At 43.2% G+C, this 26,731-nt stretch overlaps 1 protein-coding gene across 1 annotated transcript in view; it reads left to right on the plus strand.

Moving 5' to 3' along the window:
- The window catches only part of ANKRD6 (ankyrin repeat domain 6), an 84,816-nt gene that overhangs the window by 50,255 nt on the left and 7,830 nt on the right, over window positions 1–26,731 (plus strand). Inside the window, exons 4-14 of the mRNA XM_059467732.1 lie at window positions 943–1,199; window positions 9,419–9,517; window positions 17,710–17,808; window positions 18,312–18,410; window positions 21,620–21,718; window positions 22,624–22,722; window positions 24,311–24,409; window positions 24,625–24,702; window positions 25,487–25,591; window positions 25,843–25,980; window positions 26,210–26,386. Coding sequence (XP_059323715.1) covers window positions 1,080–1,199; window positions 9,419–9,517; window positions 17,710–17,808; window positions 18,312–18,410; window positions 21,620–21,718; window positions 22,624–22,722; window positions 24,311–24,409; window positions 24,625–24,702; window positions 25,487–25,591; window positions 25,843–25,980; window positions 26,210–26,386 — 1,212 coding nt within the window. The 5' untranslated portion in view covers window positions 943–1,079. The remainder of the gene's footprint in view (window positions 1–942; window positions 1,200–9,418; window positions 9,518–17,709; window positions 17,809–18,311; window positions 18,411–21,619; window positions 21,719–22,623; window positions 22,723–24,310; window positions 24,410–24,624; window positions 24,703–25,486; window positions 25,592–25,842; window positions 25,981–26,209; window positions 26,387–26,731) is intronic.

The following is a 26,731-nucleotide window of genomic DNA, read 5'->3' on the forward strand; positions in this document are numbered from 1 at the left end:
GATCATCCAGGACCCTGTACCTATTACTCTTTGACTATATAGAGTGTTTTGTACTGGTGGCTGTTAAGGGCCAGTGCAGTGATATTTCAAGAGGGCAGGGCAGATAATTTGTAAATACGCTGGATATCTTGAAGGTGTTTTTCCTGTGCTGAAACAATTACATGCTAAAGTGAGAAAAGCACAAATAAAGCTGAAATCTTCCCAAACTAGGCAGATTCTGGATCCCACAGCTCAAAGTGACCAGTGGAGACATTTTCTGTAATTATATCAGAAAACTCTTTTCAGCTCTGATGGCTCATTGGATGGGTCAGTGAAGCCTGGGGAGACAAACATACTCACAGTTTGCATGATGAGTGCTAAATCTGAGTTGTTTCTGGAATCAGTGGGGAATGATGTCAGCTTGATGGGGAGAACATAATTTCTCAGTGACAGCAAAGATGAGTGTTTCCCAATAGCAGGCTGTGATCTTTCCCAGAGGTGTCCTTGGGATGGTTCAGGGGAGGCTGTGAAGCATTTTATACTCGTTAGGGAACAGTCAGCTGCCTTTAATTGCTGACTGCACTCAATCTTTCCAGGGCAGAGGTTTGTATATGTATATCAGCAGCCAGTAACTATAACCTATTCTTGTTCCTTTGGCCAACAGGAGTTAACCCACCCTTGGCTAATTAAAGACCAGGAAACCTGGTGGGGGGAGAGAGGATGAAAGGGGACCACACAAATGGAAGTTAGGCTGAGAGTTAAGCTCTCAGAAAGTTCAAGGATTTTTGTGCTACTGTCTACATCCCTCCACCTTGCAACAGAAGTGCAGTGTCTTCAGGAGGTTCTGAGGAGTTTCTGTGCTCCCCTCCCAAGCCAATGCCAAGATGAACGCTCAGGGAGGAGCTGCTGTAGTGCTCTGTTTCTGAAAGCTGCCTGACAGCAGTGTTGTTTTCTGATCCATAGGTCCAATGGATGGCATAGCAATAGCATCACTGTCCAGGGAGCTGGAATCCTTCCTCGCCTGCCTGCATGCTGCTTGAACTGATCCCAAGCCTTTGTTTTTGGACTGAAGAAACGTGAAAACCTTTCTCTCCTAATTCATGAGCCAGCAGGATGTGGTCGCCGTGCTTTCAGAACGCCTGCTTGTAGCTGCCTACAAAGGCCAAGTGGAGAATGTGGTGCAGCTTATCAACAGGGGTGCCAAGGTAGCAGTTACCAAGGTAACCAGAGAAAAACGCTTTGCAAAACCCTGGGAACTAATGTAACTCTTCTAGACCATTGTCTGTGAAAATGCCCTCCTAGCTTTTCCAATCTGAATGTGACTGAAGTTAGTGTTCAGATTTCCTTAAAGTTTGCACTTAATAGCTCACACAGATTTGTAGTATAGTGTACGTCTCTGTTTATACCCTTTGCAGTGGGTGCAGCTGTGATCAACACTGAGTCCTTGCAAACACAGTGATACAGACAGAGGGGAGCAACATTTTTCAAAGCATGCATTGACTTTTGAACAGCGTGTGACCTGATGAATGGAGCGATTCATCACTGTCAAGGGAAGGCGGGTCAGGGCATCCGTCTCCCTGGGTGAGGGGATGGGGAAAAGCCACCTCTTGTGGCAGGGTAAAGGGATGCAGAAACTGTTTCTTGCTGCTGAAGTCTCTTGGTGCAGCAGCCTCACTTTCACCCAACCTCTTCATTGGTTTGTTTTGTGTAATCCCTTAGTCAGTTCCAAGCTTGGGGTTTGCAAATTGTGTTCCCTGTACCTTTGACAGAAAAGTCAGAGTCAAAGGATTTCTGCTTAGATATAAGTGAATTCAAACTGATATTCACCTGTTCCTAATTCTCAACATGTTATAAATAATACTCTTAGAAAAGATGAGATGTAATTGCCTGTTGCAGAGAAGGTTTGATCAGCAAAATACCTTAAAATAGCTAGGTAAGTAAAATCTTTTGACCTGTAACATAAAATTTGGGGCATACTGTTTTGATGAACTGTTGTTTGCCCTCCCACCTACTTATATTTGTGTTTCCATATTGGTTTTGAACATTACATATGTATGGAAGCTAATATTTACAGATAGAAAGCACATTTGATAAAAAGAGGAAAAGACAGAATGCTTATCTGTCAGTGACAGTTGTTTTCAGTCCCCTCACAGTGTTTGAGTTGTAGATAATGCTTATTTTGAAAGCTGGAGTGATCCAAGGACAACCTGTGCTTTTAAGTTTTGTTTGCCAAAATAAAACTTGCTGGTGGATATAAAGCCCAGATGTTATAAGCATGAATACTCCAACATAGGCAGCTGTTTGCTTCTGTTCTCCAAGAAGCTCTGTAGCTGAAAAACTTTTAAAGGTAGTCAGCAATAGACCAGGAAATACTGACTTACACATACCTGAATGGTAGCTCAGGGTTTTGTGGCTGTGTTTTCTTTTGTTTGCTTGTTTTGGGGTTTTTTTTTAAGATGATGAGCTTTGAGGCTGCTCAGGGACCTCTGCTAATTAGAATAAGAAACAAATAGTGTAGATTTGACTTTGAAACACAAAACCAGGTTAATTTGATATAATGCAGATTTCCTAGATTTGACAAGGTTTTCTTTCCTATATGACATAGGTGGCTCCCTTGCTTTGTTGTTCTGCCCTGTGTGGAAAATTAAAACAAAGCTCATTTCACAGCAAAATTGTGGCCAGGTGCAAAGTGCTGGTGTTTCTGTGGAGACATGTGCTTGCCAGCCATGCTGGAGAGCTATGAGCTCTGATGCCATGCCTGTAGCTCACCAGCTACTACAGCACTGTTGCAATTCTTTCCTAGAAGTTGTGGGTCATCCCGTGGAGCCAGAGAGGGAAGATGACCAGAGCTGTCCCTGTTGTCCTTGTGGTGCATCCCAGCACACTGACAGACAGGACAGATGAGCTGCTTGGGTGGCCTGGTGAGAAGCCCAGCTCAGAAGAGATGAAGCCAGGTCTGCAGGACTGTGGAGGGGTGCACACAGAGGAGCAGCCAGGGCTGTGTGAATGGGGCCTTTTGGAGGCTCACAGACTCTGACTGCTCCCACACCATCAGCCACAGAGAGCTGAGCTCAGTGCCAACCAAGAGGCCTGAGACCAACCTGGTGCCCTCACCAGAGCCCATCCATCCAGGCTCTGTGATGTCCTGTCCAGGTGTGCGCAGCTGGAGTTTGCATCTGGCTTTCACCCAGCCTGCCAGCTGCACAGGGAGAGCATGTGCAGATCTGCCTATGAAACATTCCCTGGAATAGCTTGGTTTGCTAATCTGATGACACACACAAAGGCTGGAAGGGGAAAGATCTGTTTAAAGTTAAAGACAACGTTGTCACAAGAGTGAGGATGTATAAATTAGACTCAAATATATTGAAACAGGAAATCTGGAGGGGCTTTTTAGCAACAGGTTCTTGTGCAGTTTTCTACTAAGCAGAACAAGCGCAAAATAAGAACAACTTTCAGGATAGAGGTTCTTAATTTTAGAATGGAAATTAGATGGCAGAATTTTTGTAGTGCAGTAAAATAGACCAAGCTTTCAGATAAATTGAAAACCAGAACCCTCTTCTCCCCCAAGATAAAACACATTGCACAATGAAGCATAAAAATAAATTTATCCATGTGCCTGCCTTATATCTGGTTTACCTGTATGTCTTCTGCTTTCATTAGTAGTTTACAGTTTGTTCTGCCTAATTACAAATTACAGGGGTGTGCTTCCAAAAAAGAAAAAAATGGATTTGGTCATTGTCAACCAAACTTCCTGCTGAATTCTCTGCATTTTATTGGTGGAAGATACATGGAGACAAAGCTTTTTGGAGGGAAAAAGTTCCCCCATCACAGCAGGCTTTAAATGTATTTCTGATCCACATCTGTAAGCACAGACTAATTGTTGTGAATCACACCACAGAGCCACAGATTAAAGTGTCCAGGATCTAGAGATAAATTCTAGAGTTCTTTATTAAAAAAGAATTAATCAAGCATATCTTAAGAAAATTGAAGGATATTTTCTGTAACAAACCATTTACTAGTAAATGCCTTATAGCTGACTTGTCCAGTTCTGGTTCTGTCCTGTATGTAAGGTCATATGATGTGGTTAATTATTGCTTCAGTAAGCAACAATTCATCTGCAAAATAGTTTTTCATTTTTGTCACTTCTGGGTAGATGATTTCAAAAGAAAAGAGGAAGAATAGGAGAGAAACAAAATCCAATGGAGAATGCACACACACATGTCCAGGTGCTGACTTCAGCATTATGGTGAGGATGCACTTATTTCATTTTTACAGCATTACCAGCAAGGCATCTCTGCAGGTGGAATCAGTATGGAAATGTGCACATCCTCTGACTCCAGTGAGGGAGACTCAGGCTCATTCCAGATTTGGGGCCTTTTAAAATACGCAAAGAGCAGCTGATGGCCTCTAGGTCCCGCAGGTGCTGGCAGTGTGCCATCAGGGAGCCCACAGTGGGAGGGGGCTGGTGGCACTGCGTGGCACAGGCACTGGGCACTCGTGGTGCTGCTGGACCTCTGCCACCAGCCATGTGGGGCTGAGGCCCAGGGCAGGTGCTCAGCAGAGGCCTTGTGGCTCTGCGCTTCCCAAAGGGCACCTGCTTGGTCAGGGTGCTCTGTCGCTGCTCTGCCTGATGTGACAGAGATAGTTTCCATTTTTACACCTTTTTGTCTTCAAAGGTATGAAGAAGAAAGCAAGAAAGTTGGTCCCTTCTTTCAGTCTTTTTTTAGAGCTCTCTTTTAGTGAAATTACTGACAGCTGCATCTTTGGCACAACAGCCCTGGGACTATTACTGAGCTGATGTGCCTTGCTGTCCTCCCAGGATGCTGTTGTCCTTTTCCTGAGGGTATTGGGTTGGCATGGCCAGGTTTTGGTAGCAGGAAGGGCTACGGGTGTGGTTTCTGTGAGAAGCTGCCAAAAGCTTCCCCAGGTCTGGTAGAGCCCCTGGCAGGTGGCTCCAGGATGGATGTGCTGCTGGTCAAGGCCTGGCCAGTCAGCAATGGTGGTAACTCCAACGTATTTAAGAAGGAAGAAAAAAATGTTACAGAAAAGATGTAATCATAGCTGGGGAGCAGCAGTGAGAACATGTGAGAGGAACAGTGCAGACTCCAAGGTTAGTGGTGGAGGGGGAGGAACTGCTTCATATGGTGGAGCTGAGATTTCCTGCAGCCCATGGAGACAGACCCATCCCAGAGTAGGTGGATGCCTGAAAGATTCCAGTGAATTCCATGAGAAACTTGTGCTGGAGCAGGCTCCTGCATTGATCATAGCTTTAAAATTGAATTCTGCAGAGAATGGATGATTATTCAGAAAAAAAAGCCCTAAAGAAATGGAAAAGGTAGTGCTTCTGTTTTGATTCAGTAATTGTTTGATTTAACTTCTGAAATAGTCATGTTATGAATACAACATATGGCAGCACTTCTGTAACGCTGGGCTACTTTAAGTCAGCTTCAGAGCATGTTGAGTTCTTTAAAGCATTCTCTCTTTTTCTTCTTTTTTAAGCTAAGACAGAAGCAAAAAAATAAATCTGTTTTGGTGCTTTCACATTTTTTCACTCCTTCAGTTTGAAAAGCTATTTGTGTCTGTTTTAAACAATAAATAAAGATAAATTAAAAGGAACTAAGAAACACTTAGGAACTTGCTGAATGCCTCTTGAGGTCAATGAGAAGCTTTCTGCTGACTTGAGTGAGCAGGTTATTCATGGAGAACAGTCCAACAAATTATCAGTGTGAACAATGTGACAGGACTTGGATTTTGCTTTCAGGCTTTTCCAATAAAATGTGGACAGGCATGTTTTTCATGAGTGCAGAATGGATGAATAAATAACAGTCCTTGTGCACCACAAGAGTAGGGTGAGATGGAGAACTGGATGTACCTGCAGAAAAGCACCTACACATAGCTAAACACAAGGAAGGATCATGGAGCTTACAGTGCTAAGGCCCCCTGTATGGGTTTGGTTGTGGAGTGCATGGCAGCAGTGCTGGGAGGATTCTGCCTTTAAGTGCTGTGTATTGACAGCTGCCTGTCAATATCTGGAAGCTGGAGAGCAGATTTAATGCAAACAGAACCCTACCCTTGCATTTTATGCTGAATTTCCCGTGGCTGTTTGCAGTGCTTGGCTGTGACCCATGCACCCCACAGCTACAGCAGCGTGTCACAGTGCCCGGGAGCTGCAGCCTCAGCCCCAATGGGTCCCATTTATTTTGTCAATAAGTCCGTGACACAGGGCCATTTGTATGATTTGTTGCCTGATGGAGCAATTGTTTACATTTGAATAGGAGTCCAAATTGCTGCTTTTTTTTTTTTACATATGAATGACTGGTTTATTGGTTCATTAATCCCAAGTTGCAGCAGTGTCTCATTTGTATTTGTAATAACCCCCAAAACATTACAGTTTATATTTGGCACAGCTCACAAGCTTCTAAGTCAGTAATCTGCATGTAGAAAGTCCCTGGGTTTGGTGTTGTGTCCTTGAAGCGAGCATCTAGGAGACACTCTGGTTTGTATGTTTGCTTTCCCTTATGTATATTCAGATAAACTCCCTCTTCCTCTTTGCTGCTGCCTTCAGTGCAGAATGTGTTTATGGAGGAGAGACACAGAGGGAGTTTTGTCTGTCTGCCTTCATCTTCCTGCACCCTGTATATTTTGGGTAGGATGAATCGATGTGAGAGAAAAACTTGGTGGGCTGGTGGTTTGACTTGAAGACATGAAGGCAAGAGCAGCCCTGACTTGCTGCTGTGGCATGGACTTGTTCAGTGTTTGTCTCCAAAGCTTGCTCTGCTCCAAATTTGTCATCACAGCACAAGTGGCACCCAACTTGCCTTGTATCTTCCTCACAGTTTGTTCTGGATTGGTGTGTGCATGTGTATGTACATCCATACCTGTGTGTAAGTGTATTTGTGGGGGGATTTGATGTTTTTCCAAGTGTTTGCATTGCCCACACTGGAACAGTGTCCAGCTGTACCACCCATCTCTGCTCTCATTTCGGGGTTGCTGGGAAGAATATCTGGCACTGCTGGTTCTTGTAGGGTTGTGATTAATCTTGAGATGATCAGTGCTCTTCCAAAACCCTGAGACTCTAATCAGTGTAATAAGCTGGAACTGATCTTCCTTCCCAGTCTCCTTTCCTGGTTAGTGTCAGTTTTTGTTTACAGTGTCCCCCTAAAGTAGCAAGAACTCAAGGACTGCATGTGTGCAGAAACTCTGGTTCCTGAAGGCCTCTCTTTAGGGTTTTTCAGTAGGTGAGATGCCTCTCAACCTATCTTTCTGGATAGAGAATCTGAATAAAAAAGGATTGAAAATGATCCTGTAGTCTTCCAGTTCAGCCATGCCAGCAGGCATCGTTCATGTGGCAGTTGCCCAGGAAGGTGTGCTTGGTGAGGAAAATATGTCCCTTGTATTCAAATAAACTCCTATTCTGCTTTCATAGCTTGCTTTTAACACAGTACCTTTAACTGCATGTCAGCATTTTTGTGGTGGTTAGAGCTGGTTGTCTTATCAGAACGTTTCCCTGCTGGAATATGCATTCATGTTGTTAATGGTTTCTTTTTAAAGCACATGAGCTGGCTTCAAGGTGGGTTTGTTTGGGATTTTTCCTTCTCCATGCACAGATTGCTATAAATTGTTTTCATGGTGTATTAATAACCTTCCAGGAAGTGAGATGGATGCCTGGATTAGGTGATTTACTTATTGTCATTAAGGAATGTAGAAAGTCAGTTCCCGTAAATCTGAATGTGCTGATTCATAATATTCATAATCCAAACATACTGTTCATTGTTGGGAATGGTTTTTCAATTTAGTATTTTACAAAAATTTTATTTTATTCTTTTTTCTCCCCTTTCTTTTTATCTTTTTATCCCTCTATTGCCTGGGCATTTTATGCCTCCTGCTATTGAGTTAGCTGGAACAACAACATACCCCTGGCTCTCCTCCAGGCTGATAGAGAAGAAAGTGTGGTCAGTGCAGGTCAATGCCCTTCAATAAAGGGACAGGATTTTAGGGACCTGTGGCCAGATAGAGCCAGAGGCACCCAGGCTGGATGGTGCCCAGGGGCAGTGGTGACAACAAAAATGAGCCCTTCCTACACCTTTAGCAGGGCAAGAATGGAAATTTCTGTCATGGGAATGAACTGCTGCTGCCAGCAGGGGACAACATTCAGGTTTTGAGAGATCCACGTGCCATAGTGTGAGGGAGAATTTTGTCCTCAGATCTGCCCCTTTAAGTCAATAATGTTGGACAGTTGATCAACACTTAGTGTTTCTGAAGCACAGCACAACTAATCAGTAATGACACAAACCATTGTGTTGATTCCAACAGTGTTTTTCCTTTTTCTCTGAAAAGGCCAAGTGAACAAGGCTTTACCAGGTATGTGGGTGTGGCGTTTGCTGTATGAAAACAATCTCGTCTTGAGCTTGGTTTATTACATACTTGAAGTAGTTTTCTTTGTGAAGAAGTTGCTTAAAACCTCGGAGAGCCAATGGTTGTTTTCTGTGTACTTCAAGCCAATAGTCAGACAACTCTTGAAGTGTTTGCCCCTTCTGTGGTTGATGTGTCAGGGCTGTTTATGCTCCTTTGCAGGATAAATCATTGGGTGGAAAAATTGACAACAGCACCAGTAGTGAAGATTTATAATAAATACAGGTGAAGAGTCATGCGACTTTTAATGTGACCCTCACAAAATGCCTAGTGGAGAAACCAGCATTCTTTGGGAAGACACTTTGTGAATTTAGCAATTGCTGGAATCCTGTTTTCTTTACTGCCATTAAATAATCTGCAGTGAACAGTTTTAGTGTTGTTGTTTCACAGATCTTCAGGTGTTTCACTCACTTTGAGATTTTACTGAGAGAGAGATAAAAATAAGTATTGTCTAAAAAAACCTGGCGGATCTTTTGTAAATTGAAGTTGATTGTCATACACACAAAGTCACTTGGAGTGACTACCTGCCTTCCATTCATTTTCAGGGGAGCATCTGTCATGTGCAACAGCTCAGTAATTCTTATCTCTGTTGCAAAGACAGCACCCATTACAATATATGAATTAGCCAGTTAGTGCAACTTAGCTGTACAGAGGGAAGGTGAAAGCAGTTGATAGTTTCATGCTCCAGAGGGACAAAAACAAGAGGGTCATGAATTCTGCTTAGGTATGGACACAGAGCCAGATCTGAATTTGTAAGGAAGGACCCTTATGTGAATATAGTATCCCTTTTGTAGAGTGTCAACATTTCAACGTAAATTGAAATGTTGCAGAAGGTGGAGGAGAAGTTTTCAGCTTTCACAAAACCAAGGCAAAGCCTTTGTCACACTAATACATGTCACTTGCTACAACTGCAGGTTTCAGACAGTGAGGTACAAAGAGAAGAATGATGAAAAGGAGATAAAACTATTCTAAACTACCATGCCAAAAGATTAATCTTAAGGTATTATTATTTTCTTCTCATTCATAGCATGGCCGGACCCCCCTGCATCTTGCTGCCTACAAAGGTCATCTCCACGTTGTCCAGGTTTTGTTGAAGGCAGGTTGTGATCTGGATATTCAGGATGATGTAAGTAGACACAACCTTCTAACTTGGGGTGGAGGGGAAAAGGTGATTTACAAATAACAGTAGACACTCACTTCTTTGAAGTGGGATTAAATGGAAACAAAATCTGTCTCTATTTTCCAATTCGGAGACGTAACCTCTATTAGAGATGCAAAAGAGCATGGGAAACAATGTAAAATGTGGTGGTTTTCAGTGAATGGCTCAGTGCTCTCATTCAAGCTGCAGAGCTTTATAAGAGCTCTGCTTGTGCCAGGCTGTGTGAGAGTCATCATCTGCTGCTTCTGGCAAAAATGCTCTAGGAGTTCATTGTGGGAACCTGCTGGAGGACATCAGGTAGGGGACACAACCAATTTTTGGGTTTGCCTGGAGTGGGAGATGCTTTTTGAGTAGGCACATCCCTCAGCATCCAGAGCAGCTGCCCACAGCACAGTGCTGTGCCATGGGGAGACCATGCTGATGATGGCACCATGCTCCATGTGGGGGTGCTCACATCTCTGAGGTGGTGTGTGCTGCGGCATCAGCACAACAGCCAGCTTTGAATTTAGCACATGGTAGTTTGTGTTCATTTGGTAAAACACGTAAATTGCTGGAATTTCTTGGGTTTCTATAAGAGTTCTAATCTAGGACTGGGCTTTAAGGCACTTTGGAGTGACAGGTTATGTGGTTTTAGTACCCTCACTGCTGAAAAAAGGTATATGCTGAAATGTGCAGTAGCAGTTGAATAACCATGATTTCTTAAAATTAATTGCTGACTTCTGATGGCATGCTGGAAGAAGTTGGTGGTAGGGTTGCTTTTTTCTCCTGAAATACATAAGGTGGAGAGCCTTCAAAGGCCATAGAGGCCCAAAGGTGTTAGTAGAGCCACCTATATGACTGGTAGAAGGACACAGGAAATGTCTAGGTGCCTTTTAAAAATACCTTTGGGCATTTGTTTACATCTAGAGAGTTAAAAGTCTGTAGCATCTGGAAAACTGGTTTCTTTTTCTGCTGCTGAGTAGCTGATTGCTTGGGAGACGTGAGCAGTCTGCCTGACGAGCTTGGGACTGGGGTACTGATGTGGCCAGCTTTCTGCAGGGAAACTTGTTTTTCTAGGAAGAAAATTTGTTCCCTGTTCTTTATTCTTTCCCTGTGCCCATCTGAAATGGAGCAGATTTGCAAGTGCAATGGGAGAATCAGTTTATCCAGATGTGTCCTGGGTATGCTTTTTCACTTCTCCCAGCAGAAATGGTTCATTAGGTATTTAAGACAAAATTGCAGACACTTTACAAATACAGCCAGTTTTCCTGAGAAAAGTGATGCTTTAAGAAAGCAAGAGATTCCACTGATTTGGTGAAATTGAGTTTCTGTGGAAACTGTTTTTGGAATAAGTCTGGTTCATTTGTTTTAATCATCTAGGAATAAAGTCTATGCTGTTTATATGTAAATGTGATAGCCATGTTAGAAAACAGTAAATCAGTGTTTAGCATCATTTCAGGTCAGTGAAGAGTCCTGCACTTGTGGAAATACTCAGCTCATAGATGACTTACTGTCTTATGAGCTTAGGGCCTTTGTTCACAATTGGATACTGCTTCTACATGTGGTGATTAATATGGGCAGAGTAGCTGCATACTGGATTCATAGATACTGAATCTTTAAAATATATTCTGATGTGTAGCTCTGTATTTAGGTGTAGTAGTAATTTGGTTGGGATTGAGGAGAGCCTCAGGCATTTCTGAATTTCAAAGGGTGTGTTTGGATTTGTCTTGTAGAAGGAGGAAGTCTAAAACTCCAAATGAAGATTTTTGCTTGCAATAGGTATTAACTAAAATATTTCTGCTTTCCTTTTACATAGGTCTTCAAGAAGGTTCTCAGCTTATGGCTTCTCCTTGTATAACTAATTTTTACAGTTTATGCCCCACAGAATGTTTGTAGTGTCTTTTAGTTGCAATCTCTTGATTATGCCTTCAGTCATTTTTACTGTGTGCTTATGTGGCAGTGAAGGCATCTTAGTCTCAAGTGTTGATTAACATCTGTATGTTTCCTTGCTGTTTTCCAGGAATGTGGATTTAGATTCAGATATGAAAACACCTGTAAGAGTGGGGAGTATTGTATTTAATTGAAATGCAGATTATTTTTTTGATTTTGGTCTATGGCATTGTTGTGATAGCACAAAAAAATCCAAAATTATGACCTACATTTTATTTTTCAAAATAACAAGAGAAACCAAAACTCTTAATTTTTGAGTTTTAATCAAATTCAAGAACAATTTTTTATTTGCCAGATGATAAGCAGAAACTTAAAAGCTGCTAATTGTTTCGGAGAGATTAAAATGCTCCCTTTCATGTTCTACAGATATATTCCCTAAACACGGTAAGAGCCTTAAGAATTAGTTGAAGAATGACCTCCAGTGGCCTGGAGTGGGATTATTATGAATTTCAGCCGGTGGAGTCCAGCTCTGTAGAATATGCCACTCCAGGAGCTGACTCCTTCCTTCTCCCTGCCAATGCTGCCAGCTCCTACTGGGATCCCAGTGCCATCTCTGAGTGGTCCATGAGTGTCCATACAGCACACGCCTCAGGAATAGTACAGGAGAAAATTGTCCCGGTGAAGGAAATCAAGGATGAAAAAAATAAGAGAAACCAGAAGAGAAGGGCTAGGAAGGAACCTAGAAGATCAGAAAGAGAGAAGGAGGTTAGAGCTCTTGTGCATCCCCCCTGCGCTGCGCCTGCCCGGTTGCGGTGCATGCTGCGAGCCCTGGTGCAGGCTGAGCTCCCTCTGCGCTGCATGGCTGCTTGGTGCTCTGTGCTCTGCATCCTCTCCTGCCCTGCCTGCACCCTTGAGAATAGCTGGGAAAACAAGCTCAGTTAAAACAAAGGGCAAAGGCCCCGAAACTTCCCTTCTGGAAGCTCCAGTTTAAGAAGCAGAAAATTAGTTTCAAATGGAACAATAGCCCAGGGTTCATAATAATTTCTAGCTGAATGGGAATGTGCAAAGTGGCTTATTCCTGTGGTCCCATTTCATTTAGGCTGTAATTTGTTTTGTTCATGATTATTTTTCATGCCTTGATCACTTCTGCTGGTCATGCATCATCATTTATTGTGCAAGAATGAAGTTGTTCTTAACTGCGTATCACGACTGCCTCTCTGTAGCAAAAGAGGAGAGCAGCACAGGAACACTGAGAAACCTGAGAGCATATTCAGTTCCCTTTGTGTACAGCTGCTTCAGGATATCCACATATGCTTGTAGGCTCCTGCGAGTATTTAACACTTGGTTATATTTTAACTTTAGAGTATTTTGATTCTTCTACTGTGAATGTAGTGACTTGATTTTATATTATATGACCTTACAAGTGCTGTTCAGCACTTTGTATCAGGGATTGAAGCCATGAGTTTTTTCTGGTTGTTTTGGTTGTTTATTTTTTGGTTGGCCAAAGTTGTGGATGCTCTATCACTGGAAGTGTACAAGGCCAGGCTGGATGGGGCACCCTGGTCTAGAGGAAGGTGTCCCTGCTTATGGGAAGGGAGTTGGAACCAGGTGATATTTAGGGTCCCTTCCAACCCAAACCATTCTATGTTTCTGTGATTTTGGTGCAGTTCTCCAGCAGCCAGATACTCTGTTGATTTCTGCAAACACAGAAGTGAGGAGGCAAAGTGTCACATGGGAGAAGGGCTTTAAAGGAGATTGTACAACTGTTGGATGCTCTGGAGAACAGGAATGGCCAGGAAAAAATGTGGTTATAGTTTGGGTTTTTTTAAATCAGAGAAAGGAAAAATTAATGTTTACTACAAACTAATGTAAACCAAATCTCACTTATTTGGGTCTGTAGAGTCTGTAAGAGAGACTCCAGTAATTCAGGAGAGCTGTCAGAAGTCTACCTGAGACTGTATTGGAAGTCACTTTGTTGTTTCGTTCTCTTGGGGTAAACTTCAGATGTAAATAGATACCTGCCCTGTTTCCAAGTGCCTGGTCCCAGTGGTTACATCCACTGTTTTAGGATAGCACATGAGGAAGCTCAGGGAAATAGTTGCAAACATCAGTACACTGAGCAAATGCCAACAGCCATGCCAACAGAACAGTGCTAAAGAAAGGGTAATGCCAGAGTCCATGAGGAAAAATCAAGATTTAGGTGTCTGCCTTTCTTCAGGACTCCCAGCCTGTAAGCCTCTCCTGAAAGCAGGTGTTTAAGCCCTCTGTAAAGAGCCTGGTTCTCCCCTCTTGAAATGTACCTGCTGCTGTGCAGGAACCCTGTTACAGGTAGAGCTCTCAGATGTGCAGTTCTGCATCCTCTGCATCAGTGCATGCAGATTTCTATCCCAGTCTCCAAGTGTCAGCCTCTTACTATCCCAATGAATACCAAGATTTTTTCCTAAAACTGGAGAACTTTCAACACTGCAGTGCTGCCTGGGCAAGACAAAATGACTGAGCACTGCTGTCTCTGGGCTACTGTGGAAAAACCAGTGGCCACTTCCTTCACTGGCTTTATTTTGAAGGGTGGTGTCTGTACCTGCAACATGCCTGGATCTGCTTCCATGAGGTGTGTGGCAAGAGCTCTCTCAGGGCCAGAGAGAGGAGGGGAGCTGCCTGCAGTGGGGCTGTGCAGGGCCAGGGTGTGCTGTGCCACCCTGATGCAGTGCCCTGTACCTGCCTTGCAAGCTGACATGTCCAGGGCATGGACATCTTGGAGTAGAATTCCCTGAGTTTGAGCTGCCTTCAGGGCTAGGCAGAGTCTGAGGAAGGGGGTTTAAGATTCACCAGTGTAGACCTTAGTGCCTTACTTCTGACGAGCCTCACTTAAGGCTTTTTGGCTTTGGGCCCACATCTGCATTTGGGCAGACTGTTGTTTCTGTCAAGGTCATGTTTCTGTGACACAGCTCTGGAATTGTCTCTCTTCATTGCTACTGATCTGCAGTCTGTTCCTAAGGCATAAATCTCTTGGAAACAGAATCATAAATTGTGCCCAACATAATAGTCTGGATGGTTAATACGCATTTACCGATGTAATTGCTCTCTGAGCCTCTGGAACAGACCCCTAATGCTTTGCTAAAGACAGAATTGTAGTGAGTGCTTCCAGAGACATTTATTTCAGTAATTAATAAAAGGTACACAAGTCTGTGATTACACTGCCTGAAAATTCATGCTGTGAAAAAACCACAACTCATCCGTTTCCTTGGACTCCGTGAAAGGCAAGGCAGGGATTTGCTCCTCTGCTGATGGGAAGGGAAGGCAGGTTAGAGTGCAGTGGTGCAGGCACTGTTATTTATAGGATGGCTGGATGGCTGTGCTCTCCATGGCTGGGTTGCTCAGTGGCTGTCACACAGAAGCCATCACAACCTGGTGGTTCAGCTTCCACAGCACTTTAAGGTGACTATTTGTGCTGAGGTGTAAGGGAACAGTGGACCAGGTGCTGCCCTGTCCTACTGACTGAGGGATCTGGTGCTGGCAGGGACAGACCCTCACCAGGACAATGATACGTGCTCTCTCTTCACTGGGAGGTGCCTCAGTTGGTGAAACAAGATTTGAGCTATCTTTTGACACTCCCTGTTACATGGATGAGGTGCTCATTTTGTCCAGTCAGGGTGTGGGTTGGACCTTACTCTTGGCTGCTCGTGTAGGGAAGGTGTCATAACCAAAGCCCATACCTAGGGCAGGAGGCACTTGAGCCTGCCATTTGCAGAACTTGTGTCCCTTTACCTACGTCTGTTTCAGGGACCAGAATGTATTGTGGGACAAAGCTTAGGCATGGCTGAAGCTGTCCCAGGGCTGCTCTGCATCCCCAGTGTATGGCCCCCCACCATATGGGTTGGGATTACCAAGGGGGACCTGGTCTTGCAGCTGTGAGGTGTGAAGCCCACTTTCCAAACAGACAAATGTTTGTATAAAATTGAAATGAATTAATTTAAATGAGATGCTGTTAGAAGTAGCTGTCATATCAACAAAGCCCCAAAAGCTGAATGTTCTTTGACCTCGCTGCGCTTACTGTGATGTGGGGACAGGAGCAGCCTTGATTTAAACTGTCCCAGTAGGAAGATCCTTAATTACAAACCAAATTCTGTACAATTCATTTCTGCCCCAAATTTGCCTTCTCCACAGTAATTTTCCCAAATGTAAAGCAGCAGGAGCCAATCATTTACTGTTCAGATTCCATCCACTGCAATGGCAGTTGCCATTTTGTTTTAGTCTGTTTTATAATATCTTCTGTGGATTTGCTGGTGCATCAATGCCACTTGGCAGGGTGGGTTGGCAGATTACTTTCCACTTCATGATAGTCAGATAAAATGATTTTTGCACTGTCCCACATGACTCACTACTGCAGTAACAGTAGCTGTGCCATTATAAAAAATGAGATATAAAATTCTTCCTTAGTTTGCTGGTGAGCAAATTTCCATGTAGTCATAGTAACCAGTAACTATTTGACATTTGTACTTGTGAGATGGTATAATTTGGACATTTTCCATAACATTTTGGTTGTCTTTGAATTTGGAACAAATACATAAGTTCAGAGCACTTGCCATGCTGTCAGTTTTCCAATTCTTTTTGTTTCCACTTCCTGGAAGCTTTACTGCCTTTGCTGAAATCCTCTAAAATATATTTCCAGTCACAAGAACAAAAGTAAAAATACCTAACCTCTAGAAACAACAACAAAAAATAGATAGGAGGCTTTTAAAAAGCACCTTCAACACTATTTTTTAAAATCAACTTCATTATTATAAGCCAATTTAATGATTTACTGGTAGGGATTACTGAAAGGTTGTGGTTGGCAATGCTCATTTTTTTTTGTAGATTAATAACTATTTTGGTGTCTTTAGCACAAAAGAACCCCACCAAGAGCAATTTTTAAGTCAGCTGCTAATTGCCTTTGAGAACAAATTGTTCAAATAAGCCAGTTATCTAAAGACTTGGACACTCTAGAATAAAAAATAAAGAAATTCCTCTGATTTCAGTATTTAATATAATATGCTATTATCTGATGAAGAATTTTACCAGAGAAATTTTGTGTCTATTTAGGACTTGATTTCCTGCAAGCTTTTTTAGGACACATGGCATATCTCTGCCCTGTGTGTGTTTGTGGTGACCATCACCTAGATAAGCAGAAATGGATTGGATTCCAAATCTGTTTATTAATCCCAAACAAGTCTGTGTGCAGCTTTGAAGCCTGTCTCTGTTCCTGGATTCAGGCTGTGCTTTGGCATTCCTGGTTCAAAGCAACTTCAAAGGAAAGCCAAGACCAGTTGTTGTGGCAGCAGTGGAGCTACTGCAGCTCATTTTCCCACTGATCCCTGTCTTACATCCCTACACGCCACTTCACAAATCCTTCTCTTGCCTCTCTTTTATCAGGTTCTACCAACATGTACATAAAAACATAGATAATCCCTGATGGGCAGGGACAGTGGTTTAAGTTTCCCGAGTCTTCAGTTTCTAGAAGAATTCTGGAAACTGACCTTGGGCTCTCTAGCTCAGCAAATGGGTTCAGCAGTTGTTAGAGAGGAGATAGATGGGCAGTCAGACAAGATGACCACATCAGCACAGTTTCTTTTGGAAACCTTAAAGGAAATAAACTGATGTAGGAGACTTGCTTGCTGCTGCTATGTGGCAAGTCAAAGAGAAAGGAAAGTCATTTGGACTTCAGGATGGCTCAGTTGCTTGAGTGGAACACGTGGATGATCCTGCAGTTGTGGTTCTCATGGTAAAGTTGCCTCCACTCTTTGCAGTAATTGGTAAATTCATCAGAGGTGCTGAAGAGACCAATCTCATCTCGTGCTCCTTATCCTAAGCAGGGCTGATGGAGCAATCAGAGCCAGAGCAGGAGAGCCTTATCCAGTTAGTGTAAGTCCTGGAGGATCATGATGATGAATTACGACAGCCTGTAATTCCCTTTAGTTCCCTACAGACACTGATGACTGTTAGACACGTAGAGCCAAATGTGTCCAATTCACTGCCTTCTGACACTGCCATGTTTTTGGAATGCTTCAGCACTGTATATGGGATTGTGATGACTTGCAAACTTCTGTAAATGGTTTGTAGCTCTGATACATGCAATAACTTCATTAATCTTGGAAACTTCTATGGTAGTTGTTTAGGGGGACTGTTTTCAAAGACAGCTTGGATTTAATCAGTATGTGTGTTGAAGATGCAGCCCCTGTGTGTGTTGTCTGCATTTGCATTAAGTCAAAGTGAGGTGGGAATTGTACCAATTACAAATGTGCTTCTTTTTGCAGGGTGACCAGACAGCACTGCACCGGGCTGCTGTTGTAGGGAACACTGACATAATAGCAACTCTCATTCAAGAGGGCTGTGCTTTGGACAGACAAGACAAGGTAACAAACAAAACAAAAGCCCTGTGGAATGGCAGCTTTGGCAGTCAGTAATGTTAAGGTCTCAGAGAAAAAGTTCATACTCCTTAGTAAGTGTCTGATGCTTCAGGAGTAATTGGAACAATTACATTGGAAAAAAAACCTGTACCATCTCTTTAATACAAATTACTGGTTTAGTTATGCTTCTAATATTAGGCTGATAGTTTTTGGTTTAAGAGTCTGTTCTCAGCTCATTAAGGGATGAATTAAAGGAATGTACAGCCATACTACACCCTACGCAAAAGGCTGCACAGTTCCAATGATTATCCCAGAAACTTGAGAATCCCAGACTGTAAGTTTAATTTAGGAGTAAATATAACTAATTTCAAGTTCCAGACAAATAGCAATGTTCTTACCCTCTTATAAGAATAAGATAGAAAATAAGCTAGTAGAAACAAAAATACTTTTAAGAGAGTAGGTTGGTTATACAGCCCCTAACATTCTGCTCTTGTGTGTGTGCTCCTCAGGATGGGAACACTGCTCTTCATGAGGCTTGTTGGCATGGATTCAGTCAGTCTGCCAAAGTGCTTGTTAAAGCAGGAGCCAACGTTCTTGCCAAGAACAAGGTGAGACCCATGCAGGAGGAGCTTTCAGTTCTGGTCTAAGGTGGCTGATTCTCAGAACTGGGGATTTCTGGCCATGCCATTTCTCAGCAGGTGGGGGGCCAGCTCTTAGTGGGACTTTTTTCTTCTTTTTCTTTTCATTTATCATGCCTGGATGGTTCATCCACAGGCATTAGGAAATTCATATTTTGACAGCTGACGCAGGAGAAACTCAATAACGCGTTGAATGATACATTAATTACAGCTGAGGAACACTGCCATTCCTGTGGAAATCTCCATGGTGCTCTAATTTATACTGAGGAGATTCATTGTGATTGGTGTGATTTAAAATGGAAATCAATTGTACTAATAAGAAAAAGGTATTGAAAACCTGTTTTTTTTTTTCAGAAATTAAACAGCCAAAGGAATGTAAGCCACAGGGGGAAACAAAAAAAATGTGTCTTTTGTTACTAAGTTTTTCCTAATATATCATCATAGTCTCTTCACAGAATTTTGTAATGAACCTGGATTATGTTCCTTTTGGTATTTATAATACCTTGAGAGCCATTTAGAGGAAAGAATAACAAAGTAAAGGGTTTTAGTTCCACTCTAATTGTTATAACTGAGGGGCACTTCAATTCAGTAATTCAGAAGTTAATGGAATAGTCCAGGAAATGGTGGTAGCAGCCCACGGTGTGAGCAGAGTCAGGGTTTGGACAGCTCTGCCCTGTGTGACAGGGAGAGGGCTTTGGGAGTGCTTTAGGGGATCTCTGAGCATTTTTGGTAAATGTGTCTCTAAAACAACAACTGAAACAGGGCTGGGAAAGAAAGGAGACAGCTGGTCAAAGCCTAAGGTTTAGAGTAAAAAGACATGATGCTTGGGCACAGTGTTTCTGTATGTGCACGAGTGTATAGGCACTATAGAAGCATATATTTGCACAGTTGGGGTGACTTTGTGGTCTGCAATTCCATCATCTTTGATATTATTTTATGTGTATTCCTTCTTTTGTATTACTTCGACTACCAATTTTTATTTACTGTAATTACTTTTGCTGTAATGTCCACCTAGATTTGTATCAAGGATATTTTAGAAAACTTCTCTCATGCTTGACTGTAAGCTTGTGAACCATTTTGCTGCTGTCCCTGGATACGCCTGTCTGTGTATACACATACACTTCTGTACGAAGATGTGGGCTTGAGATGCAAGTCTGGTTATCCTGCATGCTTGGGTGCCTCAGGGAATTAGAAGATTTAGCTTACAATCCAGTTTATGTCAGCTGGAGGCAACCTCTCTGGGAAAGTATGTGCACAAAACAGCTCAGCAGGGTTGATGGCTGAAATATGACTGGCAAACTTAAATACTGCCTGAGCAGCTCCTGTGCTAGTCTTTGATGTCTTGCCCTTTGCATTTTACTCTTTGGGTGGTTTTTAATGGACAAGATATATTGTCTGGAGCTGCTGAAAAATGTGGGAATCATGCATGCTTGCACCTGCTTTTACCTTTGTTTTCAAGAAAAATTAAGAGCTTAAGTCCACATAATCCCAAAATGGTTTCTCTGTTCTGTCAGCTTTTTGTGTTACTGATGACAAGGCATTATCATTCTGTCAGCTTTTCTGGCAGCCAGGGTTGAGTGCCATGGGCAGGAGCATCCCACGGGCTGTTCACTTACACCTGGGTATTGTGTGATTTTGGATGGATGGGACAGATATGGGCTTCTAGATTTGCCAAACCTGTGAAGCACCAGAAGATGGGAAGAATTTGACACTGTGTTTTGGGTAGCTGTATTTCTCCTGCACAGTAGTCACCCTGGAGAAGCAGTTTATTTTCATTTACGTTGGCTTAATAAAACCTTTTCTGCTTTGACAGATCATCCAGTGAGATCAGTCATAGATCCTTATTTTTAGATTCTTCATCAGTCTGTACATTTCAGTGAAGATTCCCAGACTGGTACAACTTGGAGCTTCTCTCCCTCTCAGAAGTTGGTGAGAGATTTGTCACCCCATGGGAGATGAGCCAGATGAGCCACTCTGAGCTCTGACCTTGGCACTGCCATTCTCCCAGAACTGAAGTCCTCACCTGCTGCACAGGACCTCTGCCTTCCCACCAGGGCCAACCTGCCAAACACCAAATGATAAAGGCATTGCAGAGGCTTTTCAGAGATAAACCTGTGAGGGAAAAAAATTGACACTTAAACACAGTTTAGCTGAGAAGAGAAATGTTTGTGTCTGCCACAACTTAGAGGCTGACACACATATTCAGGTCTATAATATGGAAGTGAAGACCTAAGACCACATCTAAGAGTTGGCTTTTGTAATTCAAACCCTGCAGCTTTGATCTGTGTCTTGAAAGCAAAGGGGACAAATCAAAGGACAAAATCGAGGTGAACAGACAGCGTAGTAAGCCTGGTAAATCTTTTCACCTGAGGTGATTTAATTTCTAGCTCCCAAGAGCCAAAAACCCTGAATGTTTTCAGACCAACAAAAACGAAATTATGCCAGAAAAACTTGTCAGACCAATAAAATAGTTCACTGTGTTAGAAAGATAATACACAAGCCAGCACTTCTTTGATTTCTGTCCACTTCTGCACATTTTCTTCTTTGAAGAACCATAGCATGTGATTCTCTGCAGCTTGGGTGGCTTTTTGCCCTCCCTTCTGATCTTGGCTAGAGACTGGTGTGCCTTCTGAACACCAAAGCTTCTTGGTAGCCTAAAATCTGTATCCTGCCCAGTGAGAGCACCTGCAGACCCAGCCAGACTTCAAGCTGGTTTGCATTACAATTGTAAGGAGACAGGAGTTGTGACAGGAGTCTGCTCAATACCCTGCAACAGTCATGACTGGGATCAAAGATCCTATAGCATGGCAATTTGTTTTTTTGCGTCTGTGCATGGGGGAAACCCAAAGCACAAGAATTACAGTTCTTTAAATTAAGTATTTAATACTGCTGTTTGAGACTAATGAACGAGACAGTTTCTAGAGTTCTTTCTTCCTGTAAACAGATTTGACCAATGCAGATATCATTATACTGTCCTATTTGTGCCTTTGTTATATCCCAGGTAAGCCATTGAAGCAGAGATTTCAGTCTCTGGGTTCCTTCATCTCGTATCTTTGGGAAAACAACAGCTTCCCACCCTTGGGCGGATCTTCTTTAGCAAAGATCTGTGAGGGTTTATATTTTAATGCTTATGTCCATTGTCTAAATATGGCTTTTATATTTTCCTGTATTTCTCTAAGGCAGGTAACACACCTCTTCACCTGGCTTGCCAGAATAGCCATTCCCAGAGTACTCGTGTTTTGTTACTTGGAGGATCTCGAGCAGACCTCAAAAATAATGTGAGTTTTGGAAATAACATTTCTGTGTGACTTTGTTTTAGGTATATTGCTTTAACTTGTAGAAATACTCAGAAAGGCTTTAAGCAATGATTTTTATTATAAATTATATTGAAAAAGCCCCACTACTCAACCATTGTATACACCATGCACAGGAATGCTTTTGAGCGTTGCTCTACTTGTACCCATCTCTTGAGCAAGGATAGAAGGAGCCAAATAGGGTTTTGCTGTTGCACAGACAATGGTGAAAGGCTTCAGATCTGCAGATCTTATATACGGCGTGTCTATCTCTCAAATGACTAGATTCAAGGTGGCTTCAGTTTCAGACAGCTTTCCTCCTATTTTATAATGGTTCTGGCCTGATGAAGAAAAAAACAATCTACAAAAGGAAGCCAGATATTTTTGCCCTGCTTGATAACTTGGTAACAGAGCAGGCAGAGAAATGGAAACCTGTGGGGTTTTGTGCAGCTCCTGGGCTCAGCTGCACAAGTGCCACCCTTCATGGGAATGCTGTTCTGGGTGCCACTCATGTTTTCTACATTATGTGGAATCCTAAGTTGAGATTCCAAATTGCATTGGGTTGAGGTTCAGAAGAACAGATTTAATGGGAAAATATAACTAACTCCGGGTTTGTGGTACCAGTAAAACAGCATTTTATTTTTCCAGTATTTCCCATCAGTGGTTAAAGAATTCATGCTCTCACCTCTCCTGACCCCAGCTCTTGCTAAACTTTCCCACCCATGATAGCAGACTTTGCACTGCAGAGAAGACAGCATTGCTGTTCTGTGGAGGTGTGTGGTGTTTACTGCTCTTTCTCATTTAATAGGATTATTTCATCCCTGAACATCATGACGAGTACAGGCTTTCTCACAGTGATTACATGCTCAGAGCTTTGTTTCTGTTTGCAGGCAGGAGATACCTGTCTGCATGTGGCTGCTCGTTATAATCACTTGCCCATCATTAGGGTGCTGCTCAGTGCTTTCTGTTCTGTCCATGAAAAGAACCAGGTCAGTGCATGAACCTCATTGTGACTCTGTGCCCTTTGCATATGGCCAGTTGTTGGGAAGAGGAATTCCTGCCCAAGTAATCCTGCTTCACTCTGTGTGTTCCACTGTACCACCAAATGCCTAAGCTTTTAAGAATAGCCTTAAAGTAATGGCATATCAGTGGTTTATTATTTTGCCATCACATTTGCATTATTTCTTTAAAGCATTGCTTATTTATGAGGTGATTTAATGATCTTATAGCCATTACAGAGACATTGTGAAGCACAACTCACTGACATTTAGATGCTACTAAAGTGCAAATTCCTCTGGAATACTTTGCTGCATTTTGCAGTAGGGGGAATTAAGAGGACATAAAAGTGAAGACAAAGCATGCTCTAAATTCAAAGTAATGATCAGTCCAGCCTAGGATTAATCATCCATAGTTGTTTTATAGGGAAGTAACTGATTGCTGTACCTACAGCATAGCATAATTGGGTAGTAGAAGGGAATGAAATTGGTACATTAAAACATTTTAAATCTGCTAAATAAACATATTATGTGGTGCTTAACTATGTTTTCTCATGTTCCTGGGAAATCTTCCATGTGTAATGGATCATAAAGATGTTTTCTGAACTGTGCATTTAATGTTCTTTCTTCACTATGAGATATTACAGCAAACAAAATAGGTTTCAGCATGTGAAATTTACTATGTAATTTTATTTGGAAATTAGTTTTTTAACTTGCAAAATGAGCTCCGCTCCTGAATATTAAGATGGACTGGTGTGAACCTGGCCCAGAGAGACATCCCTTTCCCTCATTCCCCAGCACTACCTGAAGTTATTTCATATTTGCCCATAGAATTATTTGATTTAGGAGTACACCTCATCTAAGTTAGCAACAGGCACTAGTCCTGAGGAAATCTGATTTTATGAAGGCCAGATGCAAGACCAGGGGGACAGGAAGGCATTGTGCACACGTGTCTGGTCCCACTTGAACAGTTGCTGGCTCTGTTACCAGTGCCCAAATCTGATCCCGGCTGTCTTCACCTCACTGCACCAGGACAAGGGCAGGGCAGTGTGTTAGTGCTGGACCCAGACTGCCTCCTGGCTCTGATCCAAAACCTGTTCTTCCTGAGGAAACCTGTGAGGAGCATGCCAACCATCTCACTGCCAGTACTTACCTGAGTATTCCTGAGTAATGTGATACATCACCACCTGCACACCAGATAATCAAACCTGAAGGGAAAAAAAAGAAGAAAAGGTTGTAGTGGGAAAACTTGTTCTACCCTCAGATGTCGTATCCATTTACTGGAGGCAGAGCTGGGCTGTCTCCAAGCTGCATCATGTGTCACTTGGTTTAGATAAATCAGATCACCAGTGCCCCAGCTGCATTTCTCAAACCCAGGCTGAGGTAGCTCTTTGCCCCCTCCTGTCACCTTCCTCCCCAGTCAGTCATTTTTTATTGACCAGGCCTTATTTAAGCTTAGTTGTTGCATCAGCAAGTGTAGGTTATTTTCCATCTCTGAGCATCTTTTAGGAAAGTGTGAATTCTGTAGGGTAAGACCCAAGGACTGGTGTCACAAGTTTGTTTTCTGCTTTCTGACTTGCAGGCAGGGGATACTGCACTCCATGTAGCTGCTGCCCTAAATCACAAGAAGGTGGTGAAGCTCTTGCTGGAGGCAGGGGCTGATGCATCTGTTGTCAACAATGTAAGCAGGACACAGAGTTTCTCTGGTATTTTATATTGATGTAGAGTCTCTTCAACATTCCTCATTGGTTGTGAAGTGTTGAATTGTATCTGGGTAAATTAATGCAATTACTCACTTTACTCTTGTGCACAGAGTATATACTGAACTTGGTTGGAGAAATTTCATGTTTCCAGTAGCTTGTTTTGAATCAAATGCTGTTTTCTTTTTTCTCTCAGGCAGGCCAGACCCCTCTAGAGGTTGCCAGACAGCACAATAACCCCGAGGTTGCGCTCCTGCTCACTAAAGCATCACAGGTACATTACACATCTCTCCCCAGCACACACATACACGTGGAGCTGAGGCCACTTAATCTTGGGAGGCTGCATCCCCTGCTCCTTGTCTTCTGCTGTGAAAGGTTCCTACATTTCTGCTGGCATTGTGGGCTGGGCTCAGGTCTATTGACATAGAGCCTTTCACTCCCCAAAGTGAGCAAGGTGTGCAGATGAAGCCAGCATGAAGTGCTGTCAGAGGTTTCTGTGTCCTGACTGGCAGAGGCACTTGTTCCCTGCAGTGGCCATGGGGTTAGAAAGTTGCCCTGTACCGTGAAGCTCCTGAGTTGTGTCTCTGCTGCCTGCCTCTGACATATCCCATCCCCAGAAGGGTGGTTGCCACTGGAGGATGCTTTGCAACAAGGACAAAATGTTTATGGCTTGTTTATACTTTGCAGCTGTGTGTGAAATGCTGCAATGCTCTTCAGGCCAGAAGGCAGGAAGGCATGAGACCAGGCACAATCCTTGCCCTCCTCCTTGTCACCTCTGCATGAAAAGGGCTGGGCTTGGCTTGGGAACCAGCCCAAGGACAGCAGAGGAGGTGCTCAACCTTCTAGGGGACAGCAGAGTGCCCCAAGAGACTGAGCTCAGTGCTGGTGTGTTTTCACAGCCATGAACACCCACGTTGCTTGGCTCATCAGTGTCCATCTGGCAGTGCACTCTCCTTTATCTGTTGCCTTTCAGAAAAGGAAAAGGTCTGCTCTGTTACTTGTCTTCTGTGGTAGGAAAGAGCATGACATCACTGAGTAACAGTGTGGTCTGTCTTCAGGTCTCGCGTTTTAACCGTGGGAGAAGCCTGAGGAAGAAGAGAGAGAGACTGAAGGAGGAAAGGAGGGCTCAGTCGGTGCCACGGGATGAAGTGGTGCAGAGCAAGGTACAGCCTGGCATTACCAGCTGGATCTTCTGTAAGGGGGGACTGTCACCAAAACCCATTAAGGACACAGTCTGTTTGGAGCCATCACTGTGCATGGCCCCAGCAGCTGCCCCAGGCAGTTTGTCATGCTCTGCTGCTAAAGCATTTCCCACTCACATGTGCAGAGCAGCTTAAAGCTGGGCAATCAAAGAAGAGGCTCCTTTTCCCCATCTCTTCAACTGCTCTGAACTCCCTGTCTTTGCTTCAAGCAGGGCAGTGTCTCAGCTGCTGATGACACACCAAGCAGCGACCAGCCCCCAGAGAGGAAGAACAATCTGAAGGATAAACCCCGGTCAGCCTCACCAGATCCCAAAGGGAAAAAGAGCAAAAAGAAAAAGCCAAAGGAAAAGGTATCAGTAGATTTAAAACAGCAGAGAGAAAGAAGGGATAGCTGTTCAGAAGTGGTGTGGGTCCCTTTGGTGTGTTGGGGCAGCAGCCCCACCATGCTCCTGGGGCAGAGATAATCTTCAGATAAAAGTAATTTTTGCTGTAATTGTCACAATAAATTTGTCCCATTCCCACCAGGAATAGTTTACCAAGGGGCTCATATAGGCAAAACACTGTGTGAATGTTATGCAGGTTTCAGCACTCTCAGACCCCATCTCCCCAGCTGACCAGCAGGCAGTCCCTCAGCCCCAGAAGAACGTGCCCAAGCGCAGAAGCAAACACCACTGCCCCTCTCCACCCCCTCCCCACGAGGTGCGAGCCTACCAGCTCTACACGCTGTACCGAGGCAAGGACGGCAAGGTGATGCAGGTGAGCCACTGTCCTCACACAGGGTCACACTGCAGCGAGCCTGGGGAGCTGGGACACAGGTAATGGACAGAAAATATGCTCCACTAACTGCACTCTCAGGGGTATGAAATCATGCCTTGGGATTGGTTTTCCTTGCTTGGGCTTCAGCTGCTTTTTGGCCTGAAGTCTGGCAAACAATAAGGTGGTTTTGTGCCTGTTAAAGAAGACATACTTAAGTAGTTTTGATCTGCAAAGATAAGGGGTGATTGGAAATGACATGAGAACTTTCATTATATACTTTGGAACATTAAGAGCTCTGACAGAAGAAAGAAAATTTCTAAGGAAAAGCAGTGTGTGAGAATCCAA

Source organism: Ammospiza nelsoni, chromosome 3 (genome assembly GCF_027579445.1).
Source record: "Ammospiza nelsoni isolate bAmmNel1 chromosome 3, bAmmNel1.pri, whole genome shotgun sequence".
Classification (NCBI taxonomy): Eukaryota; Metazoa; Chordata; class Aves; order Passeriformes; family Passerellidae; genus Ammospiza; species Ammospiza nelsoni.